At 45.1% G+C, this 17452-nt stretch overlaps 2 protein-coding genes across 10 annotated transcripts in view; one reads left to right on the top strand and one right to left on the bottom strand.

Moving 5' to 3' along the window:
• The window catches only part of LOC122393446, a 35272-nt gene extending 19645 nt beyond the window's left edge, over positions 1–15627 (top strand). Inside the window, exons 9-13 of the mRNA XM_043389496.1 lie at positions 900–1004; positions 4765–4890; positions 7466–7556; positions 14221–14318; positions 14676–15627. Of these exons, the coding sequence (XP_043245431.1) occupies positions 900–1004; positions 4765–4890; positions 7466–7556; positions 14221–14318; positions 14676–14768 (513 nt within the window). The 3' untranslated portion in view covers positions 14769–15627. The remainder of the gene's footprint in view (positions 1–899; positions 1005–4764; positions 4891–7465; positions 7557–14220; positions 14319–14675) is intronic.
• Positions 15628–16047: 420 nt separating this feature from the next.
• LOC122392332 (extended synaptotagmin-2-like) overlaps positions 16048–17452 on the bottom strand; it is a 50932-nt gene continuing 49527 nt past the window's right edge. For all 9 annotated transcript variants that reach the window (XR_006258559.1, XR_006258556.1, XM_043387356.1 and 6 more), the window contains one exon: positions 16048–17019. Coding sequence is in view for 7 of the 9 variants with exons in the window: in XM_043387356.1 (XP_043243291.1) it covers positions 16933–17019 (87 nt within the window). In the remaining 2 variants the exon portion in view is untranslated. The remainder of the gene's footprint in view (positions 17020–17452) is intronic.

Here is a 17452-nt window from a genome sequence, read left to right as displayed (position 1 = left end):
ATCTTTCCGTACTTGTCCATCCTCTATAAGGTGACCTTCACGGCTCCGTTCCGGTCTTCAATCGATAACAATTAATGGAACCGCTGAAAAATGCAAAGCAGCTGCAGACCGCAATGTACCGTGGCAGTGTCCACTGTTTTACCGCATGTCGTGCCGGCGGTCTAACACCATAAATAATGGGGCACACCTTCTGCAACGCCCTGCCTTAGTGCAGCCGTCCACTCACGAGAAATTCGCCGGCTTGACTCCGCAAGACGATAAAAACCGGGATGTTCAGCGGTGATGCTCGCATGGTTTTTCCTTTAGCAGTCTGACAGAAAACATGCCGTATTATTCCCAGATACAATTAGATCCTAAATTAGTCCTGTGGCTGCCTCACTGTTTGGCCCTTATCTCGGCGAGCCGTGAAGGTGCGTCACGACCCGCCGGCTCCGCCCCGGTGAGCTCCCCGTGATCTGAGGAGCTCCGTGATGGGGGCGGGCCGTCATCCGCTCTGTGGCACAGACTAGGACGTGATGGTCATCAAAAGAGCCGATCAACTGCAGCTCACAGCTCACCCACTGAGCGCCAACCAGGATTCTTATCGTTCATCCTGTTCTTAAACTTTGCCCAGCAGCGCAGCCATTCATGCTTTCCGCGTAACTGGCTATTGCTCCATCCTGCTTACCTCGACCGCCGCTAGCCTGATCCTCTACAAATGACACCCGTCCACCGCCTGCCGAGCGGCTGAACGATTCCATCCGATCGTCTTACCACCATCAGACGTTTCGTCAGGCTCGTTCCGTCTCTGTCGTTTATGGCGAACTAGTTATGCTCATTCCCCTAAGTTCAGTGAGAGACAGAGACTAGCTACCGTTCCGGTTAGGAGCTAAGGAGCTTCATCCGTGCTCTGTTCCCAGGTGCTCAACACCACCATCATGCAGGACCTGAACGCCATCAACCGGCGGGTGCGCCTCACCACCCAGGCTCTGAAGGAGGAGCGCATCCGTCTCATCAAGCAGAAGGTACGTCACACGGTTTATTATTGAATGTCGCGTTATTGAATGCTTTCCACGTAACTGGCCAAATAACGTACGTCACACGGTTTGAGCCTCGGCGCTCAAAACGCCGAGGCTCGAGTGGTGCCATATGATGGTCGCAGTGCATAAACCGTGAAAAGCTGAGCAGATCACATGAATTGTGGTGAAGTTATTGCTGGGTGGCCGAATTAGGTAAACATGGAAATTCCATGGATACGACGCGTTCTGTTGATAGAAGAGGCAGATTCAGGTGAATGAAAAGCACAAAAATTGGTCGATTCTGTGCGCTCTTAAGTCTGAATGTATCCAGGTAAACGTTACATCTGTCAGTGTCAGTTGCATCAAAGTTGAGCCGACTAAGGTTCTCGTCGCACGCATTCTGCACGCAGATAAGGTCTGTTTCCTCCTTTCACTTTCTTTCACACACACGATTATTATAAATGTCTCAGAGGAGCGCTAATTGCTCTCCTTTTTCAGATGAGGGGGATTTTAGCGTGTTGATACACATCAAACATGTTCACTCACACGTAGTTTTTGCACATGCATACATCAACATGACGCCTAGAACTGGGTCAAGGGCTGGTGTTCATTCAATATTCTGAGAATTACCTACCTATGTGAGATTCTCTGAATGAAAAAGGTGCTTAGTGTTATTGTTTAGTTCACGTTGAGTTCCACAGTGTGATAGTTGGATTACCATTTATCGCGGCTTACACTCAGCTTTGTAACCAAAAATATACCCTTGGCATGCCCATATTGTGACACAGTCGATGACGCAGGCGGACATGTATTGCGTAGTGGCGAGTATGCATTGAATATGCGTAAATAGCATCGAACTGCGACACAATGCTCCGCGCGACAGCCACGCAGCGCAGCATTCAGTAATGGCGCTCAGCGACAACGTGAGAACGGCTTGAGGATAGAAAATATTGGCCGTTTTCATGACGGGCTGTCTGACTAATGCACCAAACTTGACTAAATCTAACCAACTCTCTTCTACAGCAAATATTTTCATACCACGAAGCTGTTTCAATGTTTTAAATGAAAATAATATCTGATAATTTGATAAAAAGGTATATAGATAACCAGTACATCCCAAGCTGAAAACTACTCAAAGTCAACTTTGAAGCTAATTTAACCAAATTGCACCAATTTGTACCAAATGTGTGCCAGATAACCGTTGTGAAAGCGCCTTTTACTCCTTACTCAGGGGACGAGTTATACGGCAATGCATATTGCAAGCTGTTATAAAGAAACTATGGCCCAATTTAAATCTTATTCGTAAAAATCAAGTATTTCTTTATTGTCATGACCTTTCCTCCTTTTCAAAAATATGCTGAGCCAAAATTATATTGTTTTAGCGTTTTCAAATATATTGGCCACAGGCCTTCATCAGTGAAATATCCAAAAGAACTACTTTTTGATATTTCACTGATGAAGACCTGTGGCCGATGTATTTGAAAACGCTAAAACAATATAATTTTGGCTCAGCATATTTTTGAAAGGAGGAAAGGTCATGACAATAAAGAAATACTTGATTTTTACATTAATAATGATCCTCCAACAAGCTCTAAAACAGATACAACTTAAATCTTATTCGGGTGTATATGTAATTGTGCCAAACAAATGCACCATTCTCAAAGCATTCAATCTAAACTGGGCATCTAAACATATATTGGGCAATAGTGCAATTTCAGCCAAGGAGGACGAGCTTTGAAAATTAAAATCTCATTTGATATTAAAAACCAAGCAATTTAAGAAGAGTTAAAAGCGTGTACTTGTGACTCATGCTAACTTTAATAGACACACGTTGTACGCACGTTGAGCACCGCCGTACATGGACCACGAGGGCCGCCCGTGTCGCGTGCTCAGCTGTGCACAGCTGTGCACAAAGAGGCCGACAGTGAAGTGCGCCGCCGCACCCGACCTTACCGCCCCACGGCCATCGTTTTGCCACGCCATCAAACATGAACGACCGTGCTACAAATACCGGTCGGCAGTCACAAATGAACGGGGCCGGCCGGCAGCAGGACCCGCTGACAATTAGACACGCGCGCTATTAAACGGGCATCAATACTAATGCATTTCCTTTTCCCCGCGGACGTCACCTAGGAACATTAAACGTGTTTGGGTAAATAAGTATCAATTAGACGCAGTGTGCAGAGTCAGCGACGGAAACAATTTGTGGTCCAGAAAGAAGATTGGAAAAATGTGTTGCACCAATGAGCGCACACTTAACCCTCGCCGGCACAGGGGGGGGGGGATTTATGCAACCCGCCCTAAGGCTTTTCACGAATAACTCGCGTAAAAAGCGGCCGATCGCAACGAAACTTTCAGTACCTTCGCATTGATCAATTTTACACCTACCCTGTAAATTTCATGACCCTGACCCCAATGACCTTTGACCTGTGACCATGTTTGGCCGAAATCGCGATTCGGCGTACGTATGTCAGCTCGCATTAGCCGCGCGTTTGCAAGCTTTTCGTGGTTTCAAACGTTCAAACATGTGATTCGATGTTGCTCCCATGCATTAGGGTGGGTGTCAAGGTCACCTGAAGGTCAGGTCAGGTCATTGACCTTTGGTGACCTCGGATCACTTTTTCGAGTTTTACATGTTTCTAGGCTAGTTTTTGGAGCTGAATTCGAATTTAGCAACCGTTTGAACATTTACGAAGTAGTTTTGGTGCCTTCGTAACATGTTACGAAGCTGTCAGAGGCGGATGACAGGTACTACGAATACCCGCCACGACCCCTACCGGTTGACCTGACCTGACCTGACCCGACCTGGTCTAAACGCTTAACGACTTCATCTGTGATCAAAACTAACACGATATTCGTGATCAGCACCCCGGAAGCCCCTTAGCAGCCACGCTTTACGACTTTTAACAGGTCTCGATATTCCCGATTTTTGGGTCATTGACCTGACCTGGAAGGTCAACCGATGACCTAGGACCTTAAAATCGGGTGTCATTGGCTTCCTCTCGCGACGGGCAACACGCTCGTTTTTTTCCGCGAAGCTCTAGCTCCATCAGGGGCCAAACGCGAGGGGGGTCGTACCACCACTTGTGCCGTCGAAGGACTCAAAATGGCCTGTGCCGGCGAGCGTTAAAAATGAAACCAATAAAATGACCAATCACGTCATTATCAACCAACTTACTCCGCACCCACGAGTGGGAATATCAATAAACTTTGTGATGGCGGTAGGGAAAGGTCAGGTCAAGGGCATGTAATGACCAAAGTTTATCGTGTTTCATATCAATAAATGCGTCTCAGACAAACACACTGAAGCTATTCACTGCGTTCTAGTTAGCTCTTTGTTAGAAAAAGCTATCACAGAAATGGTTGATGACCTTATAGGTAGGTATTACCTCAACTGACCCTCCAAATGACCGCTAGTCATCAGTTATACCATTTTTATTGCAGACATTTTGATGGAGGTGACATAGTTTATATACTTCAGAAAAGACATAAACGTTGAGTGCAAATTGAGCTTTGTTTTTTCTTAAAGAAAAAAAATGCAGAAGACATTGCCTTCACCGCCGTTTCATTACAGCCCACGATTTTAACTTTTGATTGATACGATTACTGAATAAGCTCACGTTCAAAGGCATGTGATAGGCCATATACCACCATATATCACGATATATAGCGGTCTATGGATGAGCAAATCCAGGGAGCTGTCCCGACTGCTTCCGTGAATTATAATTCTGGCCGATTTGACCGTCACTTTGTCTCATCTTCCCAGGTGCACGAGATCTGGGGCGACGACGTGGAGATCGAGATCGAAGAGGACAAGACCCCTGACGAGCAGCACATTGCCGTCGACCTGAACAGTATCACCGACGTCAGCGACAAGGATCTGGAGCAGCTGGTGAGTGTGCTGAGCGTCTTCCACGATACACTGAACGTATTGAACAGCGTCTACTTGAGGGATTTGAGACGGTCATGAGGATTGTTAACCCGCGCACCGACGGGGGGGGGGCGGATATCCGCCCCCTCTGAGGTTTTTCGCAAATAGCGGGAAAACCGCGGCGCGTAGCGCCGCGAAATTTGGTATGACTATAACCTCATCAATTTTACACATGGTGTGCAAGTTTGAACCTCCTACCTTTTAAGGTCAGGTCACCAGGTCACTTTGAATGACCCAGCCTCAAGTCACTTTTTTGCAACTTTGTCACCGTGCCAGAGCTACAGTAGATGTCGGAGGCCTTTGAAAGTCGCAGGATATTATTAGGTCATTAGTAGCTACAATTTGTATATCTCGGAATTTTGATATCGGTGACCTAAGGTCAGGTCAATTTCGCGACCTCCCCATTATAAGTCAATGGGGGAAAAATCAACTCCCTGTTTTTACCACTAAAACGGGTCGGAATGGCCCCATATACCATACATGACTTCATATACGATCAACCTTCACTACCTTGAGGTCTGTTTTGCTGTTGGGCAGCTGTGAGGTCATGTGACGTCATCAAAGGTCACCAAAGGTTTTTGGCCAATAACTCCGTACAGAAACAAGATACAGACGCGTGGATGGTCTCATTGTGTTCAGCTCGTCAAGACGCATCGAATGATATACATGATGACCTCGAGGTCACGTGACCTGAGGTCAACCTTTGACCTTGACCTTTCGAGGTCAACATATATATCATTCGATGCGGATTGACGAGGGGATCACGATGATGCCCTTAGTTTGTTCCTATCTTGACTAATTCGAAAGTTATTCGAGAAAAACTCTCTCCATATCTAGCGCCGCCATTTTGACTTTTTCGACCCCTGTGACGTCATCTTTGACCTGACCTGAAAATGACCTTAGTAAAAATTGTAGATCTTGGCCGTGCGTATCCAATGCCGTTTACCGCTTGTCGCTATCTTGCTTCGTTCTCGAGATCTCAGGGGGGGGGGGGCGGTCATCCGCCCCCCCCCGTCGGTACGAAGTTGGCGCAGACCCCCGTCGGTGCGCGGGTTAAATTTGTCACTTCGCCAAAGTATCGGCCACAGCTAGAACCATTTACGCCCAGGGTCTCCAAACGCTGCAAACAAAGTCTGTTGATTCATGTAGGTGCCAGAATGCGCCACCGGTTGTTGAAGTGCATTATTGCCCTTCGTGAATGGTGTATCGATCGTCGAATACCACCACATTGCACTTCATGCCTCGCCCTGCCTCGTCCATAGGGCGGTGATGCATACTCTTATTCAACAAACATCATTTGAAATGCTCCAAAGTGGCGCCTTGTGGCCCATCGTTGGCAGTATAAATTTACTAAGGCGAAGATAGTGCCGAAATGTTGCGTTTTCAAGCATTTATTGACAAACGGGCGAAAAGAACGATTATGGGATTGCTAGAGATATATTCCCTAGATATGAGTGCAATCGAAAGTGATATAAGATAACCTGTCATGCAATTTTTATTGAGCTTGAATGCTACCTGTCTGAGCGTCAGAGGAATGTTAAGCGCCATATTTCACAGAAAACCAGCGACGTGCTATTTCATTACAAGTTAGTTCAGTATATTCACTATCCTACATGGCATATGAATAAGGCTGCACGTCGTGGCGGATAAATCAAGGTCATAAGCGGGATGATCTGTCTAACACGTGTGCTTGTCCAATGAAGCAAAATAAAGTGCGATCGTACATTTTACGCACTATAATCAAAAGATGAGCTCCGGCGACGAGAGTGAACCATGATGTCACCCCTAAAAGACAGCATTTCACTTTACAGAATCGAAACCATCCGTGCATAAAGTCTACATAGCGGAGGACGCGACCTCCACGAGGATAGTAGCGGATTTAGATTACCGTGGCATGCGCGTAAAAGCCTCTCTAAGCATGCGTGGCCTTAGTACACGAGGCCTTGACGACTGACCCTTTGTGCTCAAACGGTGCCGGCATGGCCATGCGTGCCATGCATGCCAGTCACGGGTGCGGGCGTCCAGCTGACATTTATCGAGAGCGCAGTTATCCAGGCGGCTCTTGGGCTGATCTCCATACTACTGCTGGCGTTATACATATAGCGGAGATAACAGAACAATGGTGTGACAAAGTCAATAACATTCTAGTCGTTATGTGAGACGAATGAAATAAACTGGGAAGGCAATGGCAACGTGTTTTTTTTATATTAAAATTGGCCTGGATAAAATTTTAAAATTGGAGAAAATTGGCCAATTTTAATGCTAAAAACAACACATTGTTACTGCCCTCCCATTCTATATCAACATTTTGTCGTTTGATGACTCTTAATACGTGCATTCACAGTTCTTATGCATTGCATTAAACTGATTCCTATACCTGCACAGATCATTTGTGTGCGTGTTTTAGGTGTGAGAACGTGACAGCCACACATAGAGAATAAAGCGATGTCTTCCTTCTTAACTATTCAGTATTCATATACATCCATGATGAATATGTTGTCCTAAATCTGACGATTGCTACTTTTATCGTTTGCAGAATGACGAGTACATGGGCCTGGACGACATCGACATCGGTCAAATGCCAACCAGCGAGGAAATATTCGGCAAGTCCTACGAGGAGTTTAAACGTGAGTGTTCCTTCAGTTTCAGTAGAAATCATTAAATTTTGAACTAATAACCACACATTTCAGTAACATAAGTTGTGGATTCGACGCGTCCTCGCAATATTGAACCTATAACACTGCGCCTCATTTACACCTCTGAATTCGTATATAGAGCAAAACCCAGAATAATGCAAAACAAGAGGCGTTAGCTTTGATGGCATCGATAGGCAGTTGGTTTGACCAGGTTTCACGGTTCATTCGTAAACGGCGAATCGAACATGCATGCATATGATACCAAGGCACAATTCAACTTTTGAAACGCAAGTTTGTAACCGTTCCTTTAATGCCAGGCCAAGAATCAATGCTTCATAAAAACCAAACCCTGTTTTCTGCAAAAATGTCTGGACGATTATGGTGCATATCAGGGACAGTAAAAATCTTCCTGTCGCCTTACCAAAGACAAATCACGGTACTGATGATCTGGATACTCGTATTATACGTAGACAAACAGAAGGTATCGACTATCGATGATAATTACGACTTGGACATTATTCTGTCGCCTTATGAATCGCTCTGTCTTGAGATAGGACTGATACTTGAATAGCATGAACTTGATTCGACATAAGTAATGCCACATTAGATTTTCTCTTTGCTGAGTGTCGTTGGATCTATTCGTAAAAAGCGATGTGTGCAGGATGGAGGATGGTGGGATAAGGCGCCCCACCCGGAACGGTGCGCTTTGACGTTAGCACCGTTAGGCGTTACATCTAAGAAGATACAGATGATCTCACATCCCTGTCCTATCCAAGTCTGTCGGAGACGGATGCGGAAAAGCTGTGATGACTGATGACTGCGCAACTTACGGAACAGAGAACAGTTACCATGGAGTAAATCGCTGGTAATACGGTGCAAAACACAGCTTTGTGAGGTCACTTATTGGTGGCATTACCGTTACGAGTGGTGCTGGTAAACATTAGTACTGGTTAAAATAATACATATTTGCAAACTGTAATAATGCATCCGGTACGATTTTTGTAGCATATTTTTTTAACTTTTAAATGGGTTTACAGCAACACCAGTAAAAACGGACAAACGGCGGTCACTTCTTAAAAGTTGATATACCTACTTTTAACACATGACCACTATCCGTTAGCACAAAACAAGAAACCCGTTTTCAATGCATACTAATTAACTTGTTCGACGCCCCATGGGCGTCCCGTAGGAACGGCTGGACTATTGTGGGTGCATGGGTGCAGAAATCCAGCTGCATAGCCGGGAATCGGGGGAGGGGGAGGGTAGTAGCTGCGGCACCGGATGCAAAAGAAGCCAGCTTGGCCATTTTTGAAGGTATCGGGCTAAAAATTTCTAAGAGTGGTTCACCGGTATGTGTTCCATCACATGTGCTCGCTCCGGTTTCTTCCACCTGAGCACAAATACAAATATTGAAGACCACCAGAGTATCAAATGCTTCAAAATACCTACTCGTATTGGTAGAGTACAAAATATCCTGAATTCGTCGCACTGCATGGAGGTCTGAGGTACCTATGTATAGTGTTGATGCGAAAAGGTTTTTTGTTCCAGGTTATTGTGCCGGTGCAGAATACATTGCCTGTATGTATACCTACCTATAACTGGGAAATGATTGTGGGCGCAGCTGTATGACTCACTGCACCTATTCCTATACGCTTATGCGGCGCCCATATATACGAGGGGGTATCGAAAAGTTCTGATCATCACCATGAATTAGATGTGATAGAAATTTGACTTTTTTACATGATGTTCATTACTCCTTTACAAGTCACCCTCACCACACACGACCGCAAACTTATTGCATCGTTTCTTGAGCTGCCTCAGGTGGTCATTGTAGGACCTTCGCAACGTCCCGTAAGTCACTGCTCCACCTCATCAATGACGTCATTTCTGTCCTTAAATCACCGGCCATACTGTGGATTCTTCATCTCCCGTAACAATTAAGAGTCAGTTAATACCTGGTCAGGTGAATTTCTTAGATGCGGTAGGATTTAATGTCCACATCATGTTGTTTCTTCAATCGCAGCTCAGGACGAATGGGCGGGGGCGCTGTCGGTGCGGATAAAACATCTCTCTTGGGCTTTTTGGCGGCAATTCTGCTTGAGGCCATCTCGCATCTTCTTCAAAAGTGTGCAGTAGTGCTTGCTTATCATTATCCGACCATCATCAAGACAGTCGGTAATGACTATCCTACGCCAGATCCACAACACTGATAGCATTGACCTTCCATATCGGCTTCTGCATCTTCGCCTTTTAACCCTCGCCGGCACAGGGGGGGGGGGTTGATGCAACCCCCCCTAAGGTTTTTCGCGAATAACTCGCGTAAAAAGCGGCCGATCGCGACGAAACGTTCAGTACCCTCGCATTGATCAATTTTACACGTTCCCTGAAAATTTCATGACCCTGACCCCAATGACCTTTGACCTGTGACCTCTTTTCCGTGACCATGTTTGGCCGAAATCGCGATTCGGCGTATGTCGGCTCGCATTAGCCGCGCGTTTGCAAGCTTTTCGTGGTTTCAAACGTTCAAACATGTGATTTGATGCTGCTCCCATGCATTAGGGTGGGTGTCAAGGTCACCTGGAGGTCAGGTCATGTCATTGACCTTTGGTGACCTCGGGTGACCTCGGTTCACTTTTTCGAGTTTTACATGTTTCTAGGCTAGTTTTTGGAGCTGAATTCGAATTTAGCAACCATTTGAACATTTACGAAGTAGTTTTGGTGCCTTCGTAACATGTTACGAAGCTGCCAGAGGCGGTTGACACGTATTACGAATACCCGTCACAACCCCTACCGGTTGACCTGACCTGACCTGACCCGACCAGGTCTAAATGCTTGAAAACATCATCTATGATCAAAACTAACATGATATTCGTGATCAGCACCCCGGAAAACCCCTTAGCAGCCACACTTTACGACTTTCTAACAGGTCCCGATTTTCCCGGTTTTCGGGTCATTGACCTGACCTGGAAGGTCACCCGATGACCTAGGACCTTAAAATTGGGTATCATCGGCTTCCTCTCATGACGGGCAACACGCTCGTTTTTTTCCGCGAAGCTCTAGCTCAATCAGGGGCCAAACGCGAGGGGGGGTCGTACCCCCCCCCCTTGTGCCGTCGAAGGACGCAAAATGGCCTGTGCCGGCGAGGGTTAAGAAGGACAGATGTGCCGTGCTTATAATAAATAATAATAATAACATTTATTTCGCACCAGGTCGGTACATATACAACATGACAAATTCAGTCAACATGATAATGTCACCAACATACACATCAACATACACTCTGCACACATCACACCCATGCACAAGAGACAATCTTGGCAGTTTGACATCAGCGAATTCAGACCTGCATGAGACGGGCTTGTACCACTCTTTCTAGATGGGCACTGAACATATTGCTAACATCTTTTCGACTGATATCATTTATATTTAGTTCCAGCAGCTCATAGTCAGTTCTGATTTTCCTATGGTTGCGTGCAACCAACCCTTTCTCGCCTATGGCCCTATTCAGATCATTTATTATGCTATTTTGACTAGATGTAGCTCTCTTCCAGAAAAGAAGCTGCCTACTCGCTATCAGCATTGGACATGTAAGCATCTTTAGCTCCATGCACAGGTTGTGGTTTCTCGCCCATCTTGGAACTTTAACAAGTTTCTTCAAACAGGAGTGATAGGCCACACACAATTCACGCATCGCCTTTTTCCCACTCAGCATACTCCACAACTCACAGCCATACATGCTTGTACAAAATGTCCTGAAGAGCCTAACTAGAGTGTCCCTATCTGCAAAGCCTAATTGAGCACAAAGCATATTTGTACTATAATACATAAATCGTTTAACTCTGCGCATGTCAGAACTATCATCCAAATCACATGAAACTGTGTGACCCAAATATTTAAACTCCTGCACCCATCCAAGTTTTTGTCCATTTAAATAAATATCTGCAGTCTGGCTGTTGGACAGGTGTAGTTTTCTATATGGCTTTTGTGGCGGAAACAGCAAACACACTGTCTTCTTCGTGTTAAACACGACATCAAGCGCTAATGCAGAGTGCTCACATTTGTGTACCAACGTTTGAAGGGCTGACCTAGTTGGAGCCAAAAGCACTAAATCATCAGCATACGCAATCACATTCACGGCACTTGGACCCATGAAACAGCCGATCTTCAGCTTCCTCAATACAGTAAGAAGGGAGTCAATGTAAACATTAAATAGCATCGGGGATAACGATCCACCCTGCCTTACACCATTCTGAACGTTGATGGTGTCGGATTCACTACCAGCCCACTTGACGCTTAGTTTTTGCGTCCTATACCACCTTAAGAGGAGCTTGACATATGGCAGAGGTACATTACGATCAGCAAGAATGCGAAAGAGTTTAGAATGGGATACTCTGTCAAATGCTTTGCTGGCGTCCAAAAAGCAGGCATAAACAGGGCTACCCTGACTTGTATAGTGGTTCACTGTTTCTTTAAGGACGTATGATGCAAAAGTAGTGGACTGTCCCGCCTTGATGCCAAACTGTGCATCGCTGGTACTGAGGAAAGGCATTAACCTGTCCAAAAGTATGAGTTCCAATATCTTTGACAAAGTAGTGGACAATGCTATAGCACGGTAATTTGCTTTGTCATCTAAAGCACCGCACCTGTCCTTAATTATAGGAACTAACAAGGAATGGATCATATCACTTGGCAGTGCCGAATGGCTGAGCATCCCATCAAGAGCTTAAACTTCTTGATCATCTTTTTGTCTCTGGATCATACACATAGACCCAGCATTCGTCACAAGTCATCAATTGATCGAAGATGTCTTCAATTTCCTAAAAAAGATCTAGTTTTCATTTCGAAAGGCCAAGACGCATTTTTCTCTTAAACAAAGTAGACACACGAACTTCTAAGCGGGCTGACCCCTTTATCGTCTATAGTTCTTCGCTGATAATATTTTTAGGCACTGCAAGCATTGATACCTTTCTGTTGCACAATCATCTGAAAGGCCACACGACGATCTGTAAGGATGAGGTCCTCCACTTCCTTCACAGTCACCACCTTGTCAGTCACTGGTAGTACCTCACTTCTTGACTCCCCTGCAAGGGTCATGCAACCAAGGTGAAAATTATTTCCTCATTTTCGGTATGTGCATGAGATGTACTTTCCTCGCCATAAACTAATTTCACGTTCTTGATGTATTTTCTCAGTGTGATACCGTTTCAAATGCATTAGCTGGATGACGGTTCGGTCCTCAATGGGCCCAATACTCATTTTTTTTTTTTTACTTCTAAGTCTCTCCTACATAAGATAAAACCACTTCTCAGGATTCTCTTAGCGGGAGCATTGTTCTTAACCCGCGCCCCACTGGGGTCTGCGTATAACACGCCCTACTGGGGGGGGGCTATTCATAGCCCCCCCCCCCTCCTAACTCCGAAACTACTGGGCCGATCGTCAAAATTCAAACGGCGTCTGATAGCCCCGGAAAAACTGTCGAGCGAAACCTAATTTCATTGACCTCGAGGTCACCGATGACGTCACAGGTCAGGTCAAAGTAAAAATTATTAGCATTTTGGCTTCTTCACGTTTTGGGCTCTGGCCGCCGTCTTACAAGTCAGATCAGGCTCATTTTTGGTTCACACACTCGTGAGCAGATGCTCTAGATACTCTGAGGGTACCAAACTTGTACTTTGATTTTCAGGTCAAGGTCAGGTCATCACAGGTCACGAAAATATTATATCATCCGTCGGTCACGTGACACATGTTTTATGGTCCATTTAGGCCAAACATTTCGAATTTGATGTCGTTTGTGTCATTCGAGGTCATTTTGAGTCAAATTTAGCTTAGGTCAGGTCACTTTCAGGTCAAAAAAGGTCAAATTTTGAAGTTAAAATTTTTCAACAAAAAAGGTGTCTATTGGATGCAGTTTGAGCTCAGAAACACGATGGTGCTATTTATATTGGCGTACGATGTCAAATTCGTGCTGAAAAATTGATTTGAAAAATTAATAATTGTTAATTTTTTGCAATAATGCGTATAACTTGGCCATTTTTGAAGATATTTAGCTAAAACTTGCTAGAATTAGTCATAATAATGCGTTCTATCACATATATTCCGGTTTTTCGAAAAGTCAAAAGAATTTTGAAAAAAAAGGAAAAATATGAATTTTTAATTTAATTATATAAAATTTTCGGAATTTTCAAAATTTCGAAAGTCCGAGATAGCAGTTTGATAGCGCAGTCTATTCTGAGTCCTCTCATGCAAAGAAATTGAATCTAGCTTAAAAACTGAGCTCTTGGGAGCGATTGCCGTGGTTCAATGTTTTGCGTCGAAATCGGCCGAACATGACGTCACTCTGACGTCATTTCCGGCCGACCTATGGTAGGTACGAACTTCAAATTTTGACACAAGGTGTCAAATTGATGCAGCCGAAGGTAATGAAAGTTTGGCGTCGATACGTCAAGCGGTTTGGAAGTTATTGCAGAAAAACGGGAGGGGGGCTATAAATAGCCCCCCCCCCCCGTGGGGCGCGGGTTAAGAAACAAATACAACCAAAAATCATCAAAATCGGTCTATATCTTCTATGTGATGATCAGAACTTTTCGATACCCCCTCGTACAAGGAAGCACCCTTTACGAGTCGTAAGACAGATGCCTGCATGTTCTGTCCACAGAGGAGCTTGACAACATGAGGGAGAAGCACGAGACGGAGATGAGCGTGTTCCTGCGTGAGCAGGACCGACAGGCCGCCAGAACACGGGGAGATCTTCAGGTCAGCCGCCAGGGGTGCAGGGTTCCGAATAATGTGAAATATAGACAAGGCACATTTAAAGCTCACACTCAGGAACGCCTACTTATGAATAATGTTTGAATATCTGTGCCGCATGATTAACTTATACATACTTATTGGGGTGCGAGAATTTACAGTCGAAAAAAAATCCTGAAAATTAATTACGTTTTATAAGATAAGCTCAGTATACCGAGAAGTGCATCATGGTGATCAACTTTCCTGGCTTTGATCTGACCTCTGACCTAACTCGCGATCCGACCTCCGCGTGCGATGCATAGAGGACGAGCTTTGCGTGTATTTGTTACAAAACCTTTGACCTGACCTCTGACCCGCGTACAGGCCAAGCTGGAAGCTCGGAGGAAACAGAGGGCCCTGAGAAGTCTGGAGAACAAGCAGCGCCACGCCCTGGCCACGGGGACCATCGTCAGCTAAGCAACAGTGGTTACTGGACCGCGAGAACAGCAGAGATGGAAAGACGGCCGTTCTGTGCCGGGTGTGAAACGTATCATCCAAACCGGCTTCATTCAAACTGATGTTAAATTAAGGAAGCTCGTTCCGCATAAAAAGGTCAAGGCACCGGAAAAAACCACTGCTGATTTTTCGGTGTAAGGGCTCATCTTACCCAAAAGGGTATGGGCAATACCCTAACATAGGCAACATATGTTGATTCCCAACGTGTACGTTGCAAGTGACGTCTTGCATGAACACTATGTCTTTACAGTCGTATATTTTATTTCGTATAGTTTGTAACAGGTGCCATCTATATTCTGGACCCATGGCCTGGGCGTCTGTAAGGAAACATTGGGAAACAGGCGTGTGTATCCAGATTCAAGATATATGTGACAATATTATAATATATAGTGCCTGGATACTAGTCGGAAGGCATGTACTATTATTCTATACTCAGTGTGTCATCAACTGTGCCTTACCTATAAAAAAGTTGCTAACACTACTTCGTTCATGTGATGACATGCATGCCTATAACGCAAAAATATTTATAATGTCGCTTTAGTATTGGTCGCCGTCGAGATCAGAGCCGTCTTTGGTCACTGAGTTTATAATCACAATTTTTAAGGTAGGCAGATATCATGAAGAGATATTATCCTATCGATGCACGCTTGTATTTCATTTAAATCGTTCATCATTCTAGAATATAATAACAAAGACTCTTCAGATGAAGCAGGCTGCCTCTTTGAAATAGGTTTGAACAGGTTCACTACTCCAATGCAAGGCAGCATTTACGAAGGTTGTTATGTTCGTTATCAGATGTCAATATATGACTGGTCAAATATTCTAAGCCGTTTATCTCGCTCAAATTAACCAAACATAAACGGGAATGGCACAAAGAGTACGAAATATCGATACTCTGTGAAGCACCACTGCTCTAACACAACTGCGGGGTCACGACGGGCGGCCCATGGTGCCTGTACGGAGTAGCATCAGCGTCTGTGTATTATCAGATCCCTGTCAGCGCCTGTCATATCGCGTCACTGCTGATTGTATCACGGTCACCACAGCCCGTATGGGACCCTCACAGGTGCGGTGGAGGGCACACGGCTGACATATGACCAGCTCAATATACACAGACGTGATGTAGTATGCTGGCCTCATGCCCGAGGTAGAGTCAGGCAGGCTCCAGGAAACTATGGTAAGCAAACACTACCTTTTAATGCTGCTAAGACCCCCTCAAATGAATCGAGCTAAACAAATATTGACAAGGCTAAATATATTATGACAAAGCAAGGAGCATTACAAGTCTATTAGTTAACAGATAGCAAACCCAAGCACAGGGTCTGGTTGGCCTCTTTCATACAGATCTGTCCACCATTCAGTCTGAACGCACCACACGGAAGAGCGGTAGCAACGACGTGCCGCTCCATCTCGGACTAGCATAGACCATAACTATGGCAACGCGAATGCCATTCTGTCACTGGTAAGGTAAGTAGATTCAAGAGAAGTGAGACTAAGTCCATCATCGTAAGAGGAGCAAACATCCCAGGGTCGCACCAATGGCAATAACCAACAGAATGCATTGCATGTGTATGATGCATCGGTTAACTGTCCAAGCACATTATATTGCTTCGTAACATCGCTTGCAACAACCAGGATCACAGACAGCATTATTAAGTAACAACCAGTGACTCGGTATCCACAGACAGCCAGAATTATCACCCTGATGTGTGTCAATCGTATTCAGAAAACTGCCACCATGAAAAAAAACAGGGGCGCTGGGGCCCTGAGGGGGTGAATATGGGCTGCTGCTCAGCACCTTTACATTCCAAGCAAAGAAAGCAAAACAGATCGACCTCTGTTTCAGCGACCTTTGACATACTCTGACAACAGAACCAACAAAAGTCACATCGCGCGCACACAAGCCAACCAGGAGAAAAACAGCAGAGTTAAAAAACCAACGTCCAAGCAAGATAGTGAGGGACCTGACTCCTCAGTCCCCATCACAGCCTACACGCTTGTGACGGACAGATAAAGCACTAATCAGCCGGTCAGGCGGTTCTCCCCGCCTGCCGCCAGCGGCGGTGTATAAGGGAATTCAGTCGGTGGTTAGAGAACTGCTGCAGCTCGGAGAAGAGCGTGTCGCTTACGAGTCGAATCGCTCCTCTGGCTCCAGGTCGAACCAATCGGTGGTTCCCGCCTCCAGGTTCACGCCGCGCAGGTCAATGTGTTTCTGAGGGAGAAAGGAGGGCAATTACAGCAGAGAGTATTAAAATCCTACAATAATAAGCATAAAAAATGTATAAAATAAAATAGTTGCTGCATCTTCTTGGGTATCAACTGCTGCCAGCGCCTGGTTAGCAGTGTGGCAGTTCGAACGCTGCTTCGCTTTAATACTGTTACGGCTCCCGAATTAAAGACTGAAACAACATATAAGTTAACTCATTTATCGTGACTTGAATAATAAATCATTTGATGTCGTAAATGACCGGTTGCTAACTACATACCCAATCCCATGGTGTTACTTATGCATTCACTATTTCGACTGAACACCGAGCCGCATGTCGAAGAGCTGTTATGCAAATGTCATTTAACGCCCCAATTCTGCACCATTGTCTACCGTCTAGTTTTGCGCGATTTATCAATTAATAACCAGGATAACGCCT

This window comes from Amphibalanus amphitrite, unplaced genomic scaffold, assembly GCF_019059575.1.
Source record: "Amphibalanus amphitrite isolate SeventyFive unplaced genomic scaffold, NRLGWU_Aamphi_draft 000003F_arrow, whole genome shotgun sequence".
NCBI lineage: Eukaryota > Metazoa > Arthropoda > Thecostraca > Balanomorpha > Balanidae > Amphibalanus > Amphibalanus amphitrite.
This window is presented reverse-complemented; position numbering and strand designations above follow the sequence as displayed.